The sequence below is a fragment of the Antechinus flavipes genome, chromosome 1 (assembly GCF_016432865.1).
Source record: "Antechinus flavipes isolate AdamAnt ecotype Samford, QLD, Australia chromosome 1, AdamAnt_v2, whole genome shotgun sequence".
Classification (NCBI taxonomy): Eukaryota; Metazoa; Chordata; class Mammalia; order Dasyuromorphia; family Dasyuridae; genus Antechinus; species Antechinus flavipes.
The window spans coordinates 461,624,207-461,652,042 of NC_067398.1; the positions used below are offsets into that span (position 1 = coordinate 461,624,207).

Below are 27,836 nucleotides of genomic sequence, written 5' to 3' on the forward strand. Positions count from 1 at the left end.
TTGTCTTTTCTTTTCATTATGCTTGCTGAAACCATTTTCTTCTTCCCATCATTAAAAACCAAGTCAAAACCAAAAGCAAAACTCTCCATTATCCTAACTCTTTTTATACTCTGTCTTCTCAAGTTCTAATTTAAAGGCCTTTAAAACAGTTTTTGTTTTTACTATAGTCTGGCCCTCCAATAGTCTGAGGGACAGTGAACTGGCCCCTATTTTAAAAGTTTGAGGACCCCTGAAGAATATTAAGCAGAATTTTATGAGTGCCATCAGAAAGGTATAAACTGAGAATGAAGATATTTCAGAGGAAGGAAGGAATCCTTAACCTCTCCTTAGCTTAGGCCCACAGCTTCAAGTGTATATGGAAGATCTCCACTTGGATGCCTCTCTGGTGCCTCAGTATATAATGCTCATGATAAATATATATATATATATCCCCTAAAGCTTATCTTCTTTCAGATAACAATGATTTCTGTGAGTATCATTCTTCTTTCTTTGTTTGCACTTTGATTCCATTTCATTCATCTGCTTCTCTTTTTATTTGCCTTTTACCATTACCCCAGAATAGACCAAGCGTTCCTTAAATGCTTTCTAGACCAGAGGTTTGGAATCTCAGGTCCATGTGGAAACATTTCAGTGGGGTTTGGGAACTTAAATGGGGGAAAAAAGTTACATATTTATTTTTACCTTTTTTTTAAATTATAAAGATAGAAACATCTTTATTAATTATACCTTATATTGTTATTTTCACTAATGTAGGACCAGAATTTTACATTTCCTTCAATTCTGAATGGGGGCAACAAGCCATAGTGGAATAAGCGTCATCATAAGGTTACAGGAGTCTATCACACACCATAAGAGCCTTTGCTTTAGACTATTGTAGTCTTATAATAAATTGTCCTATCTGCACCCTCCCTAAAATAATCTGTCCTGTATAGTATTTTCCTTATTCATAATACTGAATATTTCACTACTCATTAGTTTTCAGGGGTTTCTTACTTTTTGATAAGTAAAGTCCAAATGTTTACTTAATGTTTGAGAACATCTACAAATTGGCATTGTCCTATTTTTCCAGCCTTAATCTCATTCTGTGCAACTATACATGCTGTGTATTTTGAAGAAGAGCAGATCTAGTTGGGAAGATCAGGAAAGGCTTTTTGAAGAAAGTCATATTTAAACTCAGACTTAATGTATGGGTAGAAACTAAGAAATTTCAAGGTTAGGTAGAATAACGTGCAAAATTGTGGAACAATATTATAGAATATAGTAATAGCAAATATTAGATTAGTTATTTGTCCATTTTTATTTGCTAATCATTATTATTCCTATTATCGTGATTGGACATTTGTCACTTTTTAATGTTTGATCTGAGATTGATAGGGTGCCAGCAAGAGAATGATTTGAGGTAATAGAGAAAACCTAAATAAGACTTTCAGGAGATTTATATTCTATTTCTGATTATGTTCTTAAACATCTACATTTTGAAATTCTATTTCTCATTACTAAATTAGCTCCTCCATTACCTAGATTGTAAGGTTGTTAATGAGAAGTTTCACCATTTGTTTTATTTTATTGTTTAATAGGCCACAGTTATTGAATATTAATAGTGTTTTTGTAGATTTAGATTCAAGTTACTTTACAGTTGAATTAATAAATTCATTAAAACCATAAATCTTATTTTTCAGATACTGAAGATAGAAATCAGAAGACAGAAGGAACTGAATCAGGTGAGATTTTGTAAAGTGCTTTTTTCCCCCTGATTAATGTTAAAAAGAAAATATTTTGCTATGAAGGAGTATAACTATTTTAGTGGAATCTATTCTTTCAGTGGGGATTTTTTTCCCTTTAATTGCTAGACACCATCTATGACCTTAGGTTAGCTTACAGATTATAAATCACTTTTATTGATAATTTTAAAAATATAATTTCTTAATTTTCAGATTTAAATGAATATAAGGATGTGGAAGAGATTATTTACGAACAGGAAAATCCAGGTTTGTGACTATCACGTATATTAAATCATGAAAATGAACTTCTAACACACACACACACACACACACACACATACACACACACACACACACACACATTTTTTGATTTATTTTGTTGTTGAGATAACATATTCAGTCTTATTTATCTTAATTGTATCATTTCTAAATGAAAATATTTATTTGATATACCTGTATGATTTTGATTGATTATATAAGACAATGGAATAATAGAGTGGTAAATGTTATTATTTTTCACACTATTATTAGATTCTTAGCTTTATTCCAAACAGTTTGATATAACTAAATAATAAATATCCAATTAATCTTGAAGACTTAAAAAATAAATTTAATTTTCCTTTATAGATTACCATGAACCAGAAGTGAAAGATATGACACTGGAATATGATACAGGTATGATAAACTGTTTTGAGAAGGAGTCATATGTATAATTTAAAAGATCATTTAGGGTTTTTAACTTGAAATGTGGTGCTTACATGATTTTTTCAAAGTTTTGCTCATATTAATTTTGGGGGTGCCTTCTTTATGATGATTTGGATTTCCATTAATATCAAAACTTCATGGTAGTCAATTTAGGATTTAATTTTAATGAAGAAAAGACAATGCTATTTTGAATCATAAACTTTGCTGATTTTAGAAGCCTTGGTATCATTTAGTTTATTAAAAGTTCTTTAGCACTATATTATTGTTGATTAAAATGATTAAATGCATATATTTGTAAATGTAAGTTTCTTATAACATAAATGGAAGGATCTTATAACTAGTTCTTTTAAATCACTTTATTTTCTGAATACCTATTTTTGGTTAATTTTTTTAAATAGAAGATACATCATATCAAGACCATGATGAACAAGGTTTGAAAATTATTGTTTATATTTTACAAAATTTTTGATTATAGATTGATATTTTTAAACCACTCAGAAGCTATCAATGAAAAATGAGTTTTCTCTGAAACATCATGTTTCTACTTTGTTATGTCTCAATGCATTTTTTTGAAAATTTTTTGGGGATTTCACTAAAGAGTCAGTTTATGGTATAAAAGAAAATGGTAGAACTTTAGAACTTGAAAGGAGGAGGGACCTTAAAGATTACATAGTCCAGACATTTCAGTTTTGTTTATTCAACTTAATTACATATAAGTTTTAGAACTATAGAAAGTATAGAAGATGAAATGGATGAACAAATAGGGACTCTTTCTGTAATTTTATTGATGATAGGGAACATTCAGATGAAGAAACTTCCTATGCAATTTAGTACCTTCAGTGGTTCAAAGTCAGAGTTGTCTCGGGCAGAGGTTCCAAATATGCATCCCACAACATTTTCCCCAATGTGGCCTGATTAAAATGTAATTGGGAGATATTTAACAAAATTTAAAAATAGGTGATATTACATTTTAAAACTAAATGTAGTTTATTGGTCCCTGTTTCAATTTGAGTTTTCTATACCTGGCTTCGATATGTGATATGACAGAAGCACATTGTCATACTACCTCTCATTAGCTTATTACACTTTCAAAATTCTGAACATAAATCTTGTTGTTACTTCATTCATAATGATTTAGAAGTGAAATATTTCTAGCATCTCTCTATCCCTGAAACCTAGAATAGGATCTTGTCGTAACTGGTACCTAATAAATGCTTGTTGATGGGAAATTGAGTCTGTTTTTTCTTTTGATCTTAAAGAGAGAGCATCATTTGGAAAACGCTGATCTATTTTGGGAATTGAATTTTGACTTAATCTATTTCACAGTACTGACATAACACAAAGTTTTATGTTAATAACTTCAATGTGAAGAGAAATAGAAGATGATTTACTTATTTATAAGTAGATAAACTTCTTATTCTAAAATTGGTTTTGCAGTTATATGTGGTGATCTTCTTCTTTTAAAATATGAAGAATAGTTCTCTCTGAGGGAGAGGTGCAGGTTTCTTGGGGAGGTTTTTCTTGGAGGTAGCTTTAGTATCAGTTGAAAATAATAATCACCTCAAAACGCAGCCAGGTGATAAAAGTTCAGATGTTTTATTGCCTCCAATATAGCCCAGTTAGCTTAGAGCCCTCCGAATGTCTCCAAATGCAAAGGTTTTTTCCTTCAGCCTCTGCCTCTGCTTTCTCCAGCCTTCAATCCAGCTCCAAGTTGAATCTGCTTTGTCTCCAAGAGAGGGCTTCTGGCTCTCAATCTCCCAAAGTGCTCTGTGTCTGCACCAGAGTGCTCCTCTCCAATCCAGTTGAACTCTCTTCCGCCACCAGCCAGCCAAGTGGAAAATATATATTGCAGAATCTCTCTTCACTGGGCTTATATAAGACTCTTCTGAGAGAATGTATATCTGTTTCAAAATTCTGGCCCAAAACATCTTCTTGTAAGATCAGATCAACAATCTATCAACTCTAATGATTAGCAGTTTATATATAGCAGTGTATATATAGTAGTACTTATTTGAGGGCTATAGAAACTATGGCAACTTTAATTATCTGGAAGTGGAAAAACCTGAGCATAAAAAAGGAAAAAGTAAAGCTCTGAATAGTGACCAGCATTAAAAGAGCTAAAGATTTAGCATGGTGTAATGAAAAGAACAGATTTGGAGTCAAACCAGCATTTCAATTTTGCCTTTGTTACTAGTTGTCTGACCATGAGGGTAATTAATTTCAATTCAACAACCCAGTCACTTTATCACCCTCAATTCTCTCCTCAGTAAAATGAGGGAATTGGAAAAGTTGTTTAAAAACCCTTCCAAATCGAAATCTTTGCTTCTGATTACGTACTTATTTCAGAAATTAAAGTCACACTCAAAGGACAGAGACACACAACATTGAACATATTCAAAAGACTAGACTACAAACACTGAGAAAATTCCAAAAGAGGAGTCTAAATATATTTAGTAATATTGATGTAAGCATAGATTTTTAAGCTGATTAATTTGAGACTTACTTATCTAAGTTTTGTTATGTTTTAAATAATCAGTCCTATTGCTTCATGCCCTGTTTTGAGACTTTGCATTAAATTTAATCATTGATAGTTTAAGAATTAGCTCTACTTCATGAGTTTCTTCTTGCTATATGCTAGAGAGAAAACTAGCTATGTTTGATTGGGGCTTGTATGAATTTCTGGTACCACCTTGAATTTCTTTTTTTTTTTTCTCTAATATTCTTTTCTAATCTGATTAGACCCAAAGAGACTCTAGATAGAATAAGTGATGGGCAGTTCCTTTCTTCTTAATAATTTTTTCATATTTTAAAGCTGTCTAGCATAAATTTATAAGATAATAGGATCATAGATTTGTCCATGTAACCAGGTAAACTGCCCAGATCTCAGGTTATTTAATTTTTCTTCTACCTTCAGTGTGATTATAGTAATTAAATTTCTCTAGAGAGTCCTAATATTTTAATCTTTCTTCTATGTGATTATTTTATCTTTAAATTAAGGATACCTAAGAATTAAAGTAACAAAAGCTAGGAACATAGAACTGGAAGAAACTTGAGTTCAACAGGTACAACCCTTTTGTTTTGTAGATTAGTAAATGGGCTTATAAAAAGTTAAATGAATTACCAAAGTCACACAGTTGTAAGTATCAGAAGTTGGATTTCAATTTATGTATTCCTGACTGTTTCTTTGATATACCATCGACTTATTGGCCTTATCATTCTTTAGAGTAAAAACAACAGCTATACACAGTTGTCTGCTTAATGAGCAGAAATATATACTATATAAAGTATCATATTATGCTTTACAGTTTTATAATGAAAACTGTCAGAATGATAAGTGAATATCTTTTCTTCTTTCTTATAGTTTATGAATCTCCAGAAAATGAGAAAACAGAAGCTATTTCAGGTAAATTCTTTCTTACCTATAGTTAATGTAATGTTTATAATTAGTTAACAGTATAGTTTAATCCAATAAACATTTATTAAGTATCATGTGCCAGACACTGTGCTAAGTGTTGAGGATATAGTTAATAAAAGAAAGCTATTCCCTGCCCTCAAGAAGTCTATAGTGTAATGGGGGAGAGAACATATAAAAGCAAACAGGAAGTGGGAGGAAGTAATAGGACACCATGAGGTATCATGTATCATGGAGTTAAAACCATAGATCACCAGGTGCAGTGTGAGCTGAGAGAGAGTCCAATTTTGCCCTTTATGAAGGAAGGCTTTTGGAGGATCCTTTATGTCACTGGGAGAAGGAAGCTAGGGGAGGAAGTTCACTCAGGGCTTGGGAGGTAGTGAGTTTAGAAGTGATGAACTTGTCATGGGAAAGGATCTTGTGTGGAGGTGAAACCAGGCAGGGCAGCAGTATGAGGTCTGAAATAATTTTCAGTTCATGGAACAATTGGAGCAAGGAGTCGGTTTTGAAACAAACAATTCTTGGATTATGAAGAAATTGTAGAAATGTCTCTTTCTAAATATCTGTACTTAAGCTTTTTAAAAATATAGTTTTTTTTGATATTAGGGATTGTGTCTTTTGCCTCTGTTTATTCACTCAGCCCTATTCCTTATGCCCAGTATGTTCTTTCTCCTCATCTTCATCTATTGAAATATTTTTCCTCCTTTATGATCTAGGTTTCATATTATTTTCTTATTTCAATTCAATTCAGCAAACATTAATTAAATGCTTGCTATTTTAAAACATTCTCCTTGGCACTGGAAGTGTAAAGGAAACAGTTCCTTTTAAGTTCCTAGAGATGTGAGAGGTATAGGTGAGTGTATAGGTTAATAGTAAAAGGGGCAATAAGATGATCATACTCTAAGAATATTTGATGAGTGAGAGGACATATTAATGACTATAGGAATCAGACAAGTTTTCAGATAGATTATACTGGAGTTCACTTTTAAAGGTGAATAGAAAATGTAGAAAACAAGTGCAAACTGTCCCTTTCACCCAAGCTATAAGAAACTACTCAAAGATTTTGGTGAGTTAAATCAAATCAAATCAAAGAAAATGGAAATCAAAACAAATGTAAAATCTTATATTTGGATATTGTAACATCAATTTCACAAATACAACATGAGGGAGGCATGGTTAGGCAGCAAGAGTTCTGAAAAACTGAGGATTTTAGCAGACTACAAGCTCAGTGTGAATTAACAGTGGGATGCAACAGCAAAAAAAAAAAAAAAAAAAAAAATTCATAGATTCCAGGAATAGGTGATGATAGTGCCCTGCATTTGCCCCTTATTAGATGTCATCTGGAATATTGGGCACTGTGGTTTAAGAACATTGACAAGATAGTATGTAGAGGACAGTGCAGATGGTAAAGGGCCTTGAATCCCTGTGAACATCAGTTGAAGAATCTGGCCATGTTTAATGTGGATATAATAGTTACCTTTAAATAGTTGAAAGATTTGTTGGGAGAAAGAGATGAGACTTGTTTTTTTTGCCCCAGAAGGCAGAACCCCAGTTAATGGGTAGACAGATTTAGGCTGGATGGATGTAGTAACCATTAGAATTGTCTCAGAGTAGAGTAGCTTGCTTTTTAATGGACCTCTTCCTAAAGAACTTTAAGCAGAACACTTGTTCAATATGTTATAATAGGAACTCTTTTCATGTTTGGATTGAACTAGATACTGCCAAAGTCCCTTCCAACTCTCAAATTTTGTGATTCAGTACTAAATACTTGATTTATGTGATTTTTCTTTGCAAAAGTCCTATGAGAGGTATTATTATCTTTATTTTTAATATATTTGAGAAACAGAGATTTGGAACAATTCAGTGACTTAATAACAGAGTAGTAAGTGGTAGAGACAGAATTCTAATCCTGGTATGCTGATGCTAAGCTCTTTGCACTGTACCATATAGCTTTGCATCTAAAGAAGAGGGAAGAGAGAATAGATACAGGAACTTCAGAAGATTGATTTATATTGTTAGACACTAAATTTGGCTCTAATTTTGATAATATAAAAACAAAATGGGAAATAGCACTTGCCATGTAATTTTGTATAGCCACGCAATTTTGTATAGCCACGCCACTGATATTCATTGCTTCAGAAACACAAGGCTCTTGTAGGCATAATACGAATGATGGCAATTTTGTTTATTTGTTATTCTTTGGCTATAGTAGTCTAAGAATTGTTTTTGTCTATCCTATTAACATCTATACTTTTTCTTATAAAATATTTAGAAACGCAAAAGACAAATTAATGAAAACTTAGAGTGCCTTTTGGTACATAAATTTTAAAGGCAATTTAGTAAAAAATTGCATTTTTAGGAAGCTTGTCTAGTTCTTCAGGAACTCAATTGATAAAATATAATATATTTTTATTTTTAGACATTGCTGTGGAAGATTTAAACATGGGTGCAGAAGGTAAGTTGATATCTTTTTTTTTCTTTTCATAATGAAAATTAAGTCCTTTATATCGATAATTCAATTTTTACGGTATTGAAAATGGAGGCATAATATTTGAACAGTAAAAATAAATGCTACTAAAGCATTTATAAAATGTATATCATAAGGCATTTTTATAAATCATAAAGCAAAAAAAATTAATACTCTTAAAGGGGAAAAAAAAAAACCATACACATTATATACAGGGAGAGTGAGACAGACATAAAGTCAGGCAGAGACACAGATATGTAATTGGATCTACCAGTGAAGAGAGTGTCAATTATTAATATTTTAGTCAGATGTGATAAAAAACTAAGAACACTAAAAACAAATATGTCCAAAAAATGTAGTTATAATAAATTGTTTGATTTTCATAGTAATTTAGAATTAAAAATTAATTTAACATTTTGAAAAGTAATTTTATAAAGAAATGATCAAATCAATATTAACCATTTCATTGAATTCTCATTCATGTTTTTGTTTTTTTTTTTGGAATTGTATTTAAAGTTAATTGGAAAGCTCTTTATATTATGATCATTATTGCTTTAAAAATAATTTTAATTAATTAATATTAGTGATAACTATATAGTCTCCTTAGCATCTTTCATTTATCCTAATATAATGTCATGAGGTATGTTTTCTTATATTACAAATAGGATACAAGTTGATGAAATAAATAACCTTTCATCTTATAATTAGTGAGAAACAGAATATGGGTTATATTAAAATTCTGACTTGTGCCTTATTGATTTTTTTTCATTAGACAGAAGATATGAGATTAGTGAAATAGAATTAAAATTTACTATCTGTTTTATGCAGAGCATTTTTACCACTGAGATATTAAAAATATCCTAACATTTAATCAAGTCAGTAATTTATTTTCTTAAGACTATCATAAAATATTTTCTTATAACTATGGCTTAATTTTTTTGAAGTCACTTGCATAATATGTGGTTTTAAAAGTCAAGCTTGTTATATGTAAATTAAACATGTGTAATTAATGTTTTTGTTTTTATTTTAGAAGAAAATATATCCCCAGCTGAAGAACAACATGAAATACCATCAGGTATGACAGGTCATTATTATATAATTTATTTTCCTTCTGTTTATATTAAAAAATGTATGATCTACAAATCTATTTCAGGGAAGGGAAACTAAATCATTCTTGAAAAGAAAGTTTATGAAGAATAGCAATTTTTATGGTGCTCTAGCTTTAAAAACAAACAAACCAGTACCCAACTTTTTTATATCAGCCAAATGGAAGTAATGGAAACCTTTCTCTGCAATTTATTACTTTCAACTTTTTCTATTAGTCTGTTATAGCCATAGGGTAGTGCTCATGTACTTTAATAATCAAAAAGTATTTGGGTAGGACACTTATTCTTTGTGATCTCTCTGCAAAATATTTGCTATTAAATGATGTCAGAGCTAGCCCCCTATAAAATTGATAAAGTGAAGTTTCTCTTAGGCTTGTTGGTGTTTAGTTGTGTGGACATTAAGGCTTTGGTGAAAATCTTTTACTAAGTTTTCTTCCTTTTTCTCTTTCATCTTTTATTTTATCCTTATTCCTCTGCTTCTGTCTTTATTTTTTCTTTTAAAAAATAGGTGGATCTAGAAAATTGACAGGTTTTTTTCCTTTATGAAGGGAGAAAAGAGCATTTCTTTTTTTTTTTTTGAATATTCTACCGCATCTGATGCCTGCTTTGTATACAGTAGGCACTTAATTGTTTGACTAAAGGAAGTAGTGCTTTAACTAAGTTTTCAAATATATTCTTTAATTTTTGGCCTGATTTTGACTGTATTTGCAAATTAACCTTGGCATATGATGCTTTTTGTTCTTACATAATATTAGGAAAAGAAAAAATATATATATGGTTTAGTAATTATTATTATCAACAAACTTTTTCTATATTTTTATGACTTTCTTTCACAAAATGTTTCTTGATTTCCTTTTATGTCACATGTTCAAGTTAACTTTAATCTCTTTTCAGATCTTACAATTATTGATTCATTGATTATTTTTTTTTACTTGCTCTGATTTAATATCCTTAACAAAATACCTGAATTTTTGATAGAATTTTTAAATTCAGTCTAGTACACTTTAGTGAAAAGTCATACTTTAAAAATTAATTGACAACTTGTAAATATTATATTCATTTCCAAATATACCACTTTTAATTTAAAGAGAAGAAAAAATAAAGTTTAGAAATTGAATTATATCTGATAGTTATCTTATTATTTGAGGTGAGTTTTAGAGAAGTATCATATATATTCTTATCCATATATTATTTTTGAAATTCTGAAAATGTGTCTACCAATACTGGCATATATGAACATTTGAGGAAAAAAAGCAGACACAATACTTAATTATTTATAAATCAATTATTTGAAAGAATACATTACAATCAATATTTCAAATGTTAATTTTATCTAGAACATAGACTATGTTTGCCATAATTGTAAACTTGACCAGACAGTAAAGTGAAGAACTATTAGTTGAAGTTATCAGGAAGCATTTCATGCAGGATATGTGCTTTGAGGAAACTAGGACTTCCAAAACATGAAGTTGAAAAGGCCTGGAGTCAAGAGATGGAATGTCTCATTTGAGGGCTAATTAGAACAATTGGTCTGGACCATAGAATATTTGAAGAGGAGTGATATATACATCTGGAAAGATAGGTTGGAGACAGGTTGTGAAGGTCAAGGTAAGTTTATTTTATATTTTAGAAGCAATAGAGGGCTACTGAATCTTATTCATTAACAAAGTGATGTGATTAGACCTGTGTTTTAAGAGCATCACTTTGACAGTATGCAAAAGATGGGTTTGGAGAGGGAAGAGAGATATTATTAGCCAGAGAAATTAATTTAGGTTTTTGCATCACTCCAGGGAGAGTGGTTAAGGGCCTGACCTAGGCTTTTAGATGAATGGAAAAAAGGAGACACATGAGAGATATTTCAGAGACAATGTTTCTAAGTTTTGTACATGGGCTGTCTCTTCTTTGATGTGGCTGCAAGTTTACCTCAATCATTTGTTAAGCATTTGCTGCTTAAAAAAAAAAAAAAAAAAAAAAAGTAGGGGGAAATGGGTAGAAGAGGCTATTGACTTTATGTTACATATATTTTTGTAAGGAATAATTTTCATCTTTATGGAGAGAGATTTTTTTTTCATTCTTTGTCCTTGTGTCCCTAGTACCTAGCCAAGTTCCTGGCATATGGTAGGAACTTAATTAAAAACTTGATGATTGATTGATTTTCACTTGAAGAACAAATTGTCATTTTCTGAAGCTTTCCTTTTATCTTTTCTCCCCTATCACTTCAAAAACTTCAGACTTCAATGATGCTTTCATGATACTGTGATTTACTTTTTATATGATATTATAGTTAATAATTTAATATTGTATTGCTTAGTTATCCATGTTTCTCTCTCTTTCCTTCCTACTCCTCTACTATCTCTCCCCAAAATGTAGTTACTTGTTTCATCTTTAGTGCTTAGGACATTGTTATCTGCAGATAATATAAGCTATTTTTTATTGAAGAAATTAAATGAATTATATTTTAAAGAACCCTTTCCTATATTTAAAAAGTTACTTTGCTTATCTTGTTTATAATGACTGAAATAGAAGTTGAAAAAGGGAAATAAGATCCAACTAATTTTGTCTCAGCGATTTGGTTTTATAGCATTTTAGCATGAGTTTCACCCAAGCACACAGAGCATTATATATAAATGTCATCATTACCTAAAGACTTTTCTATGCCCATTTTCCATCGAGTCCTTAGGTGCTCTACTAAGTTACCACTTTTCATTTAATTTGCAGTGATATATGAAATGTTTTTATGTGAAAAAGAAAGTCGTCAATGTGTTCATAGAGACTGATTCCTTTTGTTCTTATATAGTTCGGTTATTTCAATAGTGAATAAATCTTTGTGACCTCATTTGAGATTTTCTCGGCAAAGATACTGGAGTAGTTTGCCATTTCCCTCTCTAGCTCATCTTACAGATAAGGAAACTGAGTGACTTGCCCAAAGTCACAGAGCTACTAAGTAAGGACAAAATTGAACTTAGGAAGTTGAGTCTTTCTGATTTAACAGCACTTCATCCATTATACCACTCCCCTAATCATCTGTTTCACACCTCTTTAAAGTCTTATTTTACAAAGGAGTTTGGCTTGTAGAACTTTGAGCCACTTTTGCATACAACTGACACCAATAATACCATGTTTGTGTGGTGTTTTAGGGTTTGTAAAGCTCTTTCCTCTCTAAATATTGTGAGCTAGTTGATTATAGATAATCATTTGAATGTAGGGCCATTTCATTTCATTTCTGAATTTCCTGTCATTTTTTTGAGTTGTTTTACTCTTACTCCTTAGCTAACAATGCTTCTTATATTATAGTTTATTGCCCAGTAATTTCTTATAGAACTGAATGGATACTAGTGTAAGTATATGCAAAGTTATATCTTTTCCATTGAAATAGACTGGTTAATGGCATCATAAAAACTATTCTTCATTTTTATTCATTCATTCATCTATTTATTTATGTTTGTTTTTGTGTAGAGAGCTCCACCTGTATATCATGCTTCTGCAGGATAGTAGCTAAATGACCAGTTAGTTTTCCTTCAGCATTGTTTGGTAGCTATAACATTTCATTAAGTTCTCTGTTATTCTTCAATCTAGGATAAAGCTTAATAGAAGTTACCTTTTGGAATAATTTTAAGTGACATTTCAGTGATTATCAAAGTGTTTATAAACACTTGCAAAAAACCCTAAGCAGATGGATCAAGTATCTTTTTTGATGTTTAAGCATCTTTTTTTTTTTTTTTGCTGTCCCCAGTCTCCTTTGAGCCCTGACTGCTTTTAATACCCTTTCTGTAGTTTACTATACATATTTTTAAGATTATGAACTCCTTGAGAGCAAAGGATTATCTTTTGCTTTTTTCAGTGTTTAGTATAGTTCTTAGCCTACAATAGGAGCTTAATTAATGCCTAAGGACTGATAGACTGTCTACAAAACCTTCTACAAAGTCCTCATCTAAAGTCTCATTGTGGCATGAATGTTGTTTTTGATGCTAGGAGACTATGCCTCCAGAGTTCAGGCTTTGACAAGTTGTACCAGGCTTTGAATACAGTCCTGGCCACAAGACTGTCTGATGTCTTAGGCCTGCACTAGTCAGGTCCAGACTCATCATCGCTATTATGATCACTTGAAGATGTATTATTCAACCATGACAATCTGTGAGACAAAGCAAAATACAAAATAGTTCTCAGTCCTATACAAACTAGACTTCCTTTTGCTTCAACTATGTTATTAACAGTGACAGAAGACACTAATGTTGTATACTTTCAGTCTGTCTTTATGTGTAGTCTTAGTTCAGGACCCAGTTGAGTGATCATATTACTAGAGAAACTAATCATGGAAATTTTAACATTCTCAATATAAACATTGAAAATGAAAGGAAGTTGAAATAAAATGGAAGAATGACTCACACTGTTTCATGAGACACCTGGCCATATTATATTGCAGTGCTCATGATAAATATAGGGGGAGAGATTATTATGAAAACACTTGCAGCTTATGTGCCAGCACTTGTTGCAGAGGGCCATGAGATACTCCACAAAGAACTTCTTTAGACCTTCTATGTTGCTTAGTGATGTCAATGCAAAAATGAGTATAGTTAAAAGTAATGGAAAATGTGTTGGAAAATATGGTTAGAGAATTTAAGAAATGAGGAAATCCAAAGATTTTTTAGAGTACACAGAAGCCTGATACCTATATATTATGAATATTTTCTTCAACAGTTGAGACAGAACATTAAGGACATGACAAGCATAAAATAACATCACAAAAAATTTAAATGATTATTTTTTAAAGTAAATGTAATTATTGATGATGTAAGGTGTTTTTGAATTTGCCATTTGTTTATAATTAGGCTATTGATTTCTTAGGGCAAAATCAAAATACAGAGCTAACAGAAAGATTAAAAATGAGAAATGTAGCATGCACTAAAACACTTCCATCCTGACCTATTAAACATTGTTAATATTGAAATATAGGAAATTGATGGATTAAAAACATCAAATAGGCACACATTACAGCAATTTCATATAGAAAATTAAGCAATCCATATCAATTGCCCCAATGAAACCAGAAGAGCCATAACGAGTATTTTGTAAATACCATGTAAATACCATCAAAGAGTCTTCTATAAACCTAAATGTGTTTGTAGTTATGAAAATGATGGCAATAATGAAGAAAAAAAAAACATTGGAGTAGATGCAAATTTTCATAGAGAAAATCTGTGCTACAATTGACATAGGCTTGAGGAAATTGAAGTCAGTTGTTAAGATATCTGGAGGGCAAGCTACCAAAGGCAGAAAAAAAATTCTCAGAAGATCTTGTCATTACTTCAAGACAGATAATTATGAGAAACCTGAAAACCTTTGACTGATATGCCTACCTTCCTATCTACATACAATTTTTATGAACATAATCTATACATAGAAGAGCTGCATTAATGACAGAATAGAAAGGAGTCAATGAATTTTCATAAGCAATATTCCATAGAAAAGGGATGAGGAACCTTTTTTCTGCTAAAGATCATTTGGATATTTATAACGTCATTCATAGGCCATGCAAAATTATCAGCTTAAAGAACTCAAGCTATAGGAGATATTGCCTTGGCAGGGCCAGACCAAATGATTTTTTACAAGCCTATGGGGTGGATGTTTCTCACCCCTGCCATAGAAGAAAACATCTTTATCATCACAGAGTTGCTTGAAAAAATGCATAGAATATCAGATTCTGCTTTACTTCTTGGTTTTGTTTTAGTGGGTTTTTTTTTCTGTTAAAGAAGCCAAATATTTGATTTGGTCTCTGAAATTTGTCCTTCAAAAATGTCTCTCATGTATATGTCAACAAAGAATCAAAAGGTTCTGTGAAAGTGATAATCTCATTCAAAGACATTCTGATCCAGTAATATAATATTAAGCACAAAATAGGAAGATTTATGCTCCATAAAGATGTTTGCCACTGTCATTGAGAAGATAACAAGAGATAAAGTGGAAGATGGATTCTCCCTAGGTACTGAGATGCTTAAGATTTTTGTTTGGGGATTGTACAGATAACATCAATTTTCAGAATATTTCAAAATCTTATAAACATTCAAAAATCATAATCTGATACATATATATAATAAATATATTCTAGACTATCATTTGGAATTGGATGGATATCTTAGAATTAATTCATCATTGTATGTGAATAGATAATGCAGATAGGCGATGAATTGGGCCTAGAATTGAACAGGAGGATAAAAAGATAATCTTTGGAGATTGTAAAGCTGTTTTAATGTTCCCAAATATTTTTATGAAAACAGGTCTGGATTTTTAATACCGATATTTTAATTCTTCTGGTGATGATGTATGGCTGTGTCATAGAATATGATGTCCAAACATTTAAAGTGTCATAGAATATGATGTCCAAATATTTAAAGTTGACTGTCATCCAGAGATAATAGATGTATTGAGTAAAGCTGCACCTTGTTAATAATAAAGAATTAAGCCAAGGGGGATACTTTTTAGAACTAGACAAAACGATAAGTAAATTAATTTGGAAGAATAAAGGTTTAACATTTCATTGGAAATACTAGGGGAAAGTATAAATTTGTAAAGTTAGCAGATCCCATACTCTATATAAATAATAATCATTAAGCTTCTATGATACTGGTTTTAAAAAAAAGTTCATCAATGGAATAGGCTTGTTTGGCAACAAACCAAAATAAATAGTCAAAAGCAGTAGACCTGTGTTTGAATAACCCAAGAACTAAGAAAATTGCAAAGCAGGTCAGTAGAAATTAAGTTTAGACAACCATCTTGTGTCATATACTGTAACAAGCTCATCGTGGTTGACCTGAATTTAAAGTGTGTCCTTAAAAATTACAAGATTAGCTGCCTTTTACAATCATAGAGGAACTATAGGGACTGCTTTTAACAAAGTAGAAAAAGTATAAAAGATAAAATAGACTATTTTGGCTACTCAGTGGTCAAATTTAGATCTGTGATCTCATCAATTTGGTCAATCATGCATTTCTCAACTCTCCTTTTTCTAAGAATTCACTAAAAATGTTGGAACATGCTGGAAGCCTTTTTCTTAATTTTACACACATACTATTGAAGTGCTTGTATTGTTTGCCTGCTGACTCTCTCATTTGCCACATGACCAGCCCATTCTGTCTTCTCATAGCACATTTCCCTGTTAATACTTTTATTTTTATTTTGCTTTGAACAATGTGAGTTATATATTATGGTCCAATCAGATCTATGTGCCTCTTCATTATCCTTTGTGTAATAATTCATTTTAATTTTATGAAAATAAAAAAAATTTTTTTGCATGGATAATAGAAATGAAGACAGAATAAAAGAAACAATTGATTGGGAAAATTTATGCATCAGATATTGATAAGAATGTTATTCAAAATAAATAAAATTCACCCTAGTTTCAATATAAGGAGCTATTTTTCAATAAGTGTAAGGTATAAAAGACATAAATGATTTTCAAAAGATGAATTGCAAGATATAAATGACCATTTGAAAACATTCCAAATCACTAATAGTGAGAGAAAAATAAATTAAAACATCTCTAAGATTTTACCTCATCTCATACAAATTGACAAAGGTGAAAAAATAAATGATTGGTCAGTACTGGAGAAGCTATAGCAGCACAACGACACTTTAGTGAAGTTATGAAGTAGTTTGTTTTGTATTTTCAAATAAAGAATTAGCAGCAAAGTGGGTTTCTAATTAAACATAGCATACGAATATAATAGAATGCCATAATCTCATAAGAAATGACAAATAATTAACAAAGAACTTTGGCAAGTTTGCTAAGAATTGATACAAAACTAATAGAATAATATATACATTGATCATGACACTGTAAATAAAAACATTAAAAGAAAATCAAAATCTACATAATTGACAATCCAGTCATAGTCTCTGAAAACTGATAATGAGACATACGTCCTTCCTTATGTCTGAGAGTTAGTGGGGGATAGTCAAGATAGAATATTGTACTTACTATCTGATGCATAAACTCTGCTAACTTTATTCCATAATGTCCATTTATGAACTAATGAAAAGTTGACTTAGACTTCATTCTTTAATTTTAGCTAACAGAATCTCATATATTTTCTTAAAGAGCTATGGGTAATTATTTAACCAGACTAAAATAAAAAGTGTATTTTAGAATAAAAGAATTAGAGCTGGAAGGATAACTTAAGAGCTGAACTAGTCCAACTCTTTCATTTTAGGGATTTGGAAAGAGGCCCAGGGATGTTGAATTACTGGTGGTAATTGTTTGTTTCACTTGTGTTCAACTCTTTATTATCCCGTTTAGAATTTTCTTGGCAAAGTTACTGAAGTGGTCTGCCATTTCTTTCTCCAACTTGTTCAGTTACTTACCAAAGGTGAAATAATAGATCTTACAATCCAACCCATGTCCTTTGCATCTATGACTAATATTCTGTATTATAATACACATGTTTCTTATTGAACTTTGTCATTCAAATTATTTTAAGAAGAACCTATGTGATCATGATACTGATTAAGGAGAAAAATGCTGAAAGAGAAAATAAGAAAGAAATTTTTTAAATGAAAATCTAGTACTAGAAATGGAACAGGAATTATTTTGTTAAATGTTTCAGTTCCCTTGAGCATTTTTCACTTTTTCTGCCAATCATTTAAGCTGAGATGATATATGATTTTAGAATATTTAGAATAGTGATATTTAGGAAAGAGGATATGATTTTAAGCTTAGGTTAAAGCTTAGGCAAGACACAATTTTAAAATATTTTTCTAGACATTTCCATTATCAACCCCTTTACCATTAACTGAAAACATCAGATGAGGTAAAAAATTAATGAATAGTTAGTTGTCTTTCACTGGTCAATTGAAATTCTCTAATTTTAGCTGTCCTAATTTTGGATCGGCAAGAAATATCTGGCTTCAAGTGTTATTTCTGACTTATACTAGTTTTGTGATGTGGGTAAAATATTTGTCCTCGTATCTAGGAAATTTTATAAGGCTATAATTTACAGTTGAATTGTTCATCTGTCGAGGGAACTTGCACAAAGGTAGTTCACTGGTTAGACAGAGAACAGAACCAAAAGAAAAAGAAAAAAAATCTTTATTTGAAAATTAAGGAATTCAAAATTTAAAGGCTATTGACTGATTAATACAATTTCGTAATTTATATTCTTACTTAGTTTGGCCAACATCTAGTTTAGCTTTTAGCAAGTCCCCTAACAGGTATTAGCAAGCAACTATTTTTTTTTTACAAAGTTTTCCTCTGTAAAGGGCATTTAAAATTTGATCATTTTTTAGTGTTTAAGTAAATATTTAAATCAAGTAATATTTCATTCTGTTTCTGGTTGGTCCTTTAATTTAGATCTCCCCTTATTTTCACAGATACGTAAAGCTTCAAAAAGACTATCCCTACTACAGGAGGACCACCCATAACCACAAGGGAAACACATGGTTATGGTAGCTCTTGTGAAGTGATTGTTAAGGAGTTCAGTGTCTTTGGGAAGGAACACTAAGATTATCTTGAAGGAGCAATAGCCAACTGTCATTTTAGAACACATAAAAACACACACAACATTGTAGAAGTAATTTATATCTACCTTTCTATATGAATTGGGGGGGAGGGGCTGTCAAATCCAGTGCATTTATTGGTTTACTTTGTCTCTTTTTTGCCATGTTGTAAGATTTACCTGCATTTATGTGTGATCTTCAAGCAGTTCTTTATCTTCTGTTAATAATGTAGCAGCTATAGAAATTTGAAAGTTTTTTTAATGTATATTTTGTTGTGGGTACTTAGTAGCAAAATTTGAGAATATTTTGGAGAAATGTTTTAAGGATAAAATGCTTTTAAAATCATTTTATGACTGCCAAGAAGCAGTTGGGTCAGCACCCTTAATTAGTAACACTAATGAGTATATCAGCTGTGAAATTTTGAATTGCACTGATTTTTATCAACATGAATTTCAAGCATTCTGCTAAAAGTGCAAAAACGAAGCTTTTATAAAGTACTATTTGTTTAACTGGCTATTTAGAAAATGGCTTAAAATATTAAATATGAAGGTTTGAAGTTTCTTATATATACAATAAACTTATTTTTGATGTGACAAAGAAAATGATATTTTAAATGTGTAGGCAAAATGTAAGCTAATTTATGAAACACATTTTGTCCCACCAGACTGATAAGATCTTTAGCTGTATTTTTAATCTACTGTTGAAATTTGAGTGTTAGAAATTGATATGTATTATTGAATACGTGTTTGCTTTTGGCAAGTTTGCTTAACCTAAAAGCACTTAACTGTTGAATATACAGTGATGTTAAGAATATAACTCTTTCAAACTCAGTTATATTTCCCTAATTTAACATTTTTCTAAATTGATATGTAGTCTCTCTGTTGCATGTTGCTATTTCACACCATGTAAGCTCCTTTTAAAAAAAACAAACATGATTTTGTGTTTATTTTGTCTGAGTTGCTGTGGTTAAAAAATAATTGTTTTGTCTGTTTAAAAGAGATGGAGAAAACTTTACTTTTAGAGAAGCATTAGTGAAATAAGCCATAAAATGTGGTTGCCTTTTACTTGACAGGCACGCATCTCAAGTAAGTTAAAAACTGTCTCTGAGAGAGACCTTTATTTTCTGCTTAAAAAAAAAAAAACAAAAAAAACCTAAAATCTATTTTGTGTTTTTATCATGCAGTTCCCAGAGTATTATTTTAGTAACTCTGAATGTTAATTACATATGAAATGTATTTCAAAATAATAAGCTATAAACTGGTAAGGAAAGCAATAATCCTCTAAAGCTGTGACATGGGTGATGCAGATCTGATATGTGTAATTGAAAAAATTCTCAATTCATATTGTGAATTGTAGAATATTTTTATAAAGCCATATTTTTTAAGGAAACTTGGGAATAACATATGCTTGATAAATGGGAAAAATAAACCTAATTGCATTTTTGTATATGTTAATCTATTTATAGGATACTAGAAATTGAGAATACATTATACTGTGGTCAGATTTTAATTCCTTTGTAATTCTAGATAACTGATTTTATGAACTTCATGTTTACAAATGTGTGCCAAGCTGGGAAGGATCATGGATTAAAAAAATAAAATTGTATGTTTCTTCTTAATGTCATTTGACTACAATAAAACACAGGAGAATATTTCTGCCTTTGCGTTGTCTTTATTTTAAAATTTTATATTTTAACTGCATCATAAAGTAGTTTGTTCATTTATATGTATATATATATTTCCTTAATATGCAGTATATTATTTTAGAGAACTGATATGTTTGATTACTTTTAAAGTATCCAAATGTTAGCAATTACTAAATTTCCTATGTGTTTTCCTAATACTCATTTTTATGCGCTGCACTTTTAGTAGCCATTGGAAAAGATTTGGCTAGAGAAGTATTTGGAATTTCCATCTGTTATTACTTCCCCAGTAAATGAGGAAGGAAGGAAGGAACCATAGAGAACAATGTAAAGTGAATTCTAGATATAGCATGTCTATAGTGTAGATCAGTGGTATAAAACCCAAAAAGAATTGGGGCCATTACTTAGTAGGGGTTGTTATATTGACTTAGAAACCCACATATTATATTTATTTTATCAAATGGTTTCCAGTTATATTTAATCCAATTCCTGAGGCCCTGGGGGGTGGGATGGGAGGAAGGTATGCCTATACATCTGGTATAGATGGCAGAAACTTGGAGGAAATTGCTAAAGGTGAGGAAGCCAAATTTTTGGCAATGATATGTATTATTTTATTTTTATGCTTTTCCTTAACTATGTTATAGGGACTAAATGGAAAGAAGCCAGCATCCTAGATTGGGCTCTATTCATATCAAATCTCCATATAAAATCAAATTCACTTTTTCTGCATTTTGTTGGGGAGGGAGATTTGGTCTAAGAACATTTGTGAATAAAGACATATGTATTGATCATAATGTGTGGGAAAGATAGAAGAGTAAGGTTATACATACCTCCTTTTACTTTTTTCCTCCCCCTTCATCCTTCCTCTCCCACCCCCCCCCCAAAAAAAAAAAAAAGAGAGAGAGAAGGGCAAGATTTAGATTGGAAGTCACTGGACTGGAATAGACCAAAATGGACTAGGAAGAGTTGAAAGGAGATATAGTTTGAAGCCTTCCAAATTAGGCCTTTATTTTCGATTTTAATGTGTTTATTTTACTTTTTACTTTCTTGGACCTCAGAGAATTGCAAATAGGCCAAAGGCAACAGGGGTGCTATTTTTATTGGCACATGAGTACTCCATGGGTGAGTGGCAAAATTATAAATTGTAATGTGTATGCTGGCCTAATATTTCACTTCCTGAATTACTCTTACATTTCCTCCTCCTTTTCCACATGTTTGGTTTTATTATTCTGTCTTATGATTATCTGCAGTTACTTATCACATCTACTTGTTTGCCTCTAATAAAAATATTCTGACTGATAAAAATTCTGATTAGGTGCTAACCTGATTAAAGCAACTCACACTTTCATAAATAGGATATGTATCTCCCATAGGACATTTTCTTTTTGGATGAGTCTAATACTTGTGAAATTTTAGAGTTACTGATTTTAATTTTGCAAAAGTATTTGATGTGTGTGTGTGTGTGTGTGTATACATAAAGCTATTTATTTTCATGTAAGTTGTAAGAAAACATTAATTTGAAGAAATAGCTCATGAGATAGTCCTGCAAAACTTAGAAACTTTGAAAAATATATTCTTGGATTTAAGAGATTCCGAATGGTTCTTAGTATATATAAAAAAAGTAACCATTCATTACTCTTATGCTTTCACATTTTTCTTGATCCTTCTACTAGTATGATATTCTTCCTTGAATTACCTTAGATATACTTACCTGTGTACCTTTTGTATCTCTTTCTGTATCCAGGAGAATATAAAATTCTCTGAGATCAGGGCATATTAAGTTTTTCTCTTTTTATCTCTAGAAGTTAGTACAATGCCTTATATACATATAATAGATGCTTAATAAACTTAATAATAAATAAATAAATAAACTTATTTAGGTTTTAGAGATATAAAGGCAAAAATCAAAACTTTTTCTGACCTTAAAAAACTTCCTAGGAGGATTTAATATGTATATTGATCAGTAAATACAAATACTTTTTAAAAAATTGGAAAGAAATTTCAGGAAGGAGAAACTGTTAAATAGTAGGATCAGAATGCTTATGTAGGAAATAGTGCTGACGCTGTGTTTTGGGGGAAGGTAGAATTCTAAAAAGGTAGAATGAGGAGAGAGGAGGGGGAGAAGAGACAGAGAAAAAGAGCTTTTTATGTCTAATGGTTATCATCTCTGAGGTAGTAGAAGTAAAAGGGAAAAAATTATTACCTTGTCTATATAGAAGAAATAGCAAGTCATACACAGTGAATTTGTGGTTTCATATGCATTCATCTTTTTAATTGTACTATGCTGTTGAAATACTTGTTTTAATTATAAATTTAAAAAAAAATTAAAGAAAACAACAAAAAAAGCAGAGTTGAGGAATGATTGTATTCCAGGCATGGGGGACCATTTATACAAAGATACAAAGGTGGGAACTAAAATACTATGGAGGCTAATTTGATTGGGATAAAGAGTGTATGAAGGGAAGTAATATGTACTAATACTGGAAGGTGGATGAGTGCTAAATTGTGGATGGTCTTGAATACCAATTCTAGATGTTACTCAGGAGATAAGGAGCGTGTGGTACACTGTGTGTGTGTGTGTGTGTGTGTGTGTGTGTGTGTGTGTGTGTGTGTGTGTGTGTGTGAGAAAGAGAGAGAGAGGTCTCAGATCTGTGTTTTAGGAAAAGCACTTTAGGAGCTGGAGAACTGAGATTTATAGTCCAAATGAGAAATGATGAGCACATTTTTAAAGATGTCCCATAGGCATCTCAAATTCAGCCTGTGCAAGTAAAACATCTTTCCCTCCAATGTTATCCCACTTCCAAATTTTCCTGTTTCTAGTAAGTGCAGCACTATCCTGTACTCACCTTAATTGGAAATCTCAGAGTGATCATTGACACTTCCTTACCACCTCAAAGCCAAACAGTTGCCAAGGCTTACTAATTCTACAACAATAGTGTTCTCTGGAATATATATCTTCTCTATTTTATGGCCAATAATCTAGTTATTCCAATAGCTTCCTAACCTCTCTTTTTCTCCAATCCATCCTCCCCATAGATGCCAAAAAAAGCACAGGTCTGGCTATGTCTCCTCCTTACTCAGTAAATTTCAGTGACTCTTTTTTTTCTGGGATCAAATACAAATGCTGTCATTTGGCATTTAAAGTCCTTCCTTTTATAGCTTCAATCTACCTTTCCAGGTTTATATATAATACTTTTATACTTTCTCTTGTTCGTCCAAACTAACCTTTTGATATTCACACAAGACATTTCACCCCCCATTTCTTCACCTTTCCATTCTGTGTCCCCCATCTCTTCTTTACCCCAACCCCCTAGAATTTTTAGTTTCCTTCAAAGCTCAGCTTATGCATCGCCTTCTACATGAAGTCTTTCCTGATCCATTTACTAGTGTGTTCTTACCAACTCACAATAACTATGAATGTTTTGTCTGTATTTTGTAAATATTTATAAAGTACACATTTTCTCCCTTGGATAGATTGTAAGCTTCTTGAGAGCAGGGGAAGTTTAACTTTTGTATTTATATTTCCAAGATTGTGCTTGACATTTAATGAATATTTGTTAATTGAAGTAGTACATGATAGAGATATTGTAAAAGTCAGATAATTAAGATTTGTCAAATGATTGAAGGACAGGTAAGAATCAAGGATAATCTTACATTACAGAAAATGGGATTTTTTTTTATTATAGCTTTTTGTTTACAAGATATATACATGGTAATTTTTCAGCATTGACAACTGCAAAACCGTTTGTTTCAACTTTTCCCCTCCTTTTCCCCACCCCTTTCCCTAGATGGCAAGTTGAGCAATACATGTTAAATATGTTAGAGTATAAGTTAAATACAATATATGTACACATGTCCATACAGTTAGAAAGTGGGAATTTTTAAGGAAATAAAAGCTCCATTATGCTAATACCTTATAGATGATAGAGAAATAATGAAATTCAAATGCTATTATGAAATTAATACATATTGTCATATAGTGATGGATAGTAACACTTTCAGTGAAAATAAAACATTTCAAATAAAATAATTGGATATTTTCTTGATTCCTTTGTATTTATATTAATCAAAGTTGAGAAAAGAACCTTTTCCCACACTGAATCTTATTTCACCTCCAGCAAAGAAAAATAAGCAAAAATACTTGCTTAGTGACTACTGACAAACACATCATGGCATCTTAGTAGTAGTTTTCCTTTCTGCTATGAGGAGGGGATATATGTTTCATGCTGTGTTTTTCATTGTTGTTTTTCCAGTTATTCAAATTCCCTTTATAGTGATCTTTTCATTTGCATTGCTCTAGTCATTATATATGCTGTAATTTGGTTGTTTCATTCTGCCCTTCTTCATACAAACTTTTGCATCTTTTTGTTTTGAATTTTTTCACTTTTGTAATTTCAGAATACACAATGATATTGTTTCAGCAGTGGAACTTTGTTTTGTTTTGTCAACAAATATTTATTCAACATCTTTATCACAGATACTTAGGATATAGAAAATATAATTAATTTCCTGCCCTGTTGACTATTTTTCTGTTAGTAAACATTTATCCAATGCCAAACACTGTGATAAACGTTGGAAAGAGAAAGACAAAAGACAGTCTTTGTTCCCAAGGAGTTTATGTCTAATAAGGGATACAATATCCCTTGTAGGAGCTTATATTCTATTAGAAAGGACAAAGGATTTTGACACATAAAACGAATAGAATAGAAATCTGTACAAAACAAATATGAATTGTATCTATCTGAAGAAATTAGGAAGGGCCTTTTTTAGGAAAATGATATTTGAGTTAAACCTTGAAGAGGAGGGAAGAGTTCCAAGAAGCAGAGAGAGGAAAGAAGATTATAGGCACGGGGAGAAGCAATTCAAAGGGATTTTGTTTCTAATTATTGCCAATCACATAGAGTGCTCCTATGACCTTTGCATACAGCATGCATCAAAAGTCTTTTAACTTTATACTTAAATTGCACTTAGACTTTTGGGACCTCATATATATGGGAGCTTAGTTTCTGGCTTTTGTCTTGGATCATGTACCTTGTAAGGGAATTGCAGGGTAAAAGAATCTGGATAATTTAGTCATTTATAATGTGTACTATCAAATTGATATCCTGAATATTTGGGACAAATTCTATTTTTGTTTTGGGATTGCTCATTTTTTCCTTAGTCTTTTTAATTGCATCAGAAGTTCATTGTTACTTTTAGTACCAATAAGACATTAACTGCCTGCTATAAGTTTTGTTATGGACAATTAGGTGGGACAGTACATAGACCGTCAAGTTTGGAGTCAGAAAGACTTGAGTTTAATTCCAGCCTCAGACACTTAACTAGCTTTGTGATCCTGGACAAGGCACTTAACCTTGTTTGCCTTTATTTCCTCATCTGTAAAATGAGCTGGAAAAGGAAGTGAAACCATTTCAGTATCTTTGCCAGGAAAATCCCAAATGGAATTATGAAGCAGAGTCCACAGCTAAACAATAATATAAGTTTGGTTATGTTGTCTCATTGTTTTCATTACTTTTTTCCTCAATAGTTGTGGTGTTCTCTTCTTTAAAATATAATGATACTCTGGGAGCGGGTTTCTTGGGGAGGTTTTCTGGAGGCAGCCTTAGTTTCAGTTCCGAGTAATAATCACTTCAAATAAAACCAGCTGATAAAATCCAAACGTTTATTTTCTCCTTCCAAGTCTTATCTCTTTCCTTGGGCCCGGTTAAGCTTTCTTTTTCATCTAGCCTCTCTCCCTCCTTGGTTCCAAGAGCTCTTGCAGCTTCGACTGCAATCTCTAGCTTATCAATCTCCTTAACTGAACTCACTTGAGCTTTCTTTGGTTCCAAGAGCTCTTGTTGCTAATCTTTTTCCTCTAGCAGCTCCTGCTTCTAGCTCAACTCTGACTCTTGGCAATCTTCCAAACTGAACTGATTAACTGACTGATTGAAGCTCTTTTTATGCTTTCTCAAAGGTTGACTCCTCCTCCGAGAGTGGGATTATGGGAGGTATGAATTCACAAAGCTACTTTTGTGTATCTCCCATATTTGTGAACACTGGTGAATCTTCCCAACTTGTGAACTAATGTGTGTGAGCTAATGTGTGAACTCTCAAAGGTGCAAACCCAAACACACAAGCATTCTTCTATCAATTCCATTGAGTTATCACCTTGTTTCAAGTTCTGGCTCATAACATCTCTCTGTAGGATCAGATCAATCATACTGAACCATGCTAAATTAGATTATTATTGTCTCTATCAATTCTAATGACTTAACACTTTGTAAAGATTCCAGCAAATAGTGTTTTATTTCACAAAATACATGTAAAAATAGCATTCATTTTTGTAAGACCTTGTGTTCCATATTTTTTCTCCCTCTCTTTACCTCTCCCCTCCCTAGACTTATATGTTACAGGTTAGACAAGTGCAATCCAGTCATCACTTTTTAAAAAGCCTTAACATATTTATTGTTTGTGATTTATTTTTTGATTTGATCATTATTTAGGATGCATTACTTAATTTCAACTTAACTGTGTATCCCTTGTTTATATTTCCTTTATTAATTGTTATTTTAGTTGTTAAACTCTAAAAAGAGTATATTAACAATTAATAAAGAAAAATAGCTATAATTTCTATAATGCTCTTAAGGTTTGCAAAAAGCTTTACAGTTATCTTTTTTTTTAATCTTTGCAATAACTCTGGGAAGTAAATTCTATTTTTATCTCTATTTTGGAAATGAGGAAACTGAGGCAAGCAGAAGTGATTTGCCCAGTGTCACACAGCTAGTGAGTGGATTTCTAAGGTTGAATGTAAACCCAGATGATCCCAAATCTGAATTCAGTGCTCTTACCCATTGTACTACCTAACTGCTCAATAATCAGATATTGATGAAGCATTTATTAAATGACAAGCATTGTACTAAGCACAGAGAATGCAAAACAAGGACCATACATTCTAGAAATGGAGGAGACAAAGTGGAAATATTTAGAATCAAACTATATATACATATATATATATATGTATATATATATATGTAGAGAGAGAGAGAGAACTATACATATATACAATATATACATATACATATATGTATGTATATATATAAACATATACATATATATACAGAGAGAGAGACAGAGGAGAGAGAGAGAGAGAGAGAGAGAGAGAGAGAGAGAGAGAGAGAGAGAGAGAGAGAGAGAGAGAAAAGAAGCTATGGAAGGGATGAAGCATTAGCAGCTGGGAGACACTGAGAAAAGTCTTCTGCATCAGGTGGGCTTTGAACTGAATTTTGAAGGAAGCCAGAGTTATTAAATGGCAGAT

General features: G+C 31.5%; 1 protein-coding gene across 6 annotated transcripts in view; it reads left to right on the top strand.

The window, feature by feature from the left end:
• The window catches only part of ASPH (aspartate beta-hydroxylase), a 247,329-nt gene that overhangs the window by 93,399 nt on the left and 126,094 nt on the right, over nt 1–27,836 (top strand). For 4 of the 6 annotated variants that reach the window (XM_051970136.1, XM_051970133.1, XM_051970137.1 and 1 more), the window contains 7 exons: nt 1,680–1,721; nt 1,935–1,988; nt 2,349–2,396; nt 2,825–2,857; nt 5,788–5,829; nt 8,258–8,293; nt 9,336–9,380. In XM_051970136.1, the coding sequence (XP_051826096.1) occupies nt 1,680–1,721; nt 1,935–1,988; nt 2,349–2,396; nt 2,825–2,857; nt 5,788–5,829; nt 8,258–8,293; nt 9,336–9,380 (300 nt within the window). Of the gene's footprint in view, nt 1–1,679; nt 1,722–1,934; nt 1,989–2,348; nt 2,397–2,824; nt 2,858–5,787; nt 5,830–8,257; nt 8,294–9,335; nt 9,381–18,774; nt 20,552–27,836 lie in introns of those variants that run through there. The other 2 variants (XM_051970139.1, XM_051970134.1) reach the window with 2 other exon arrangements.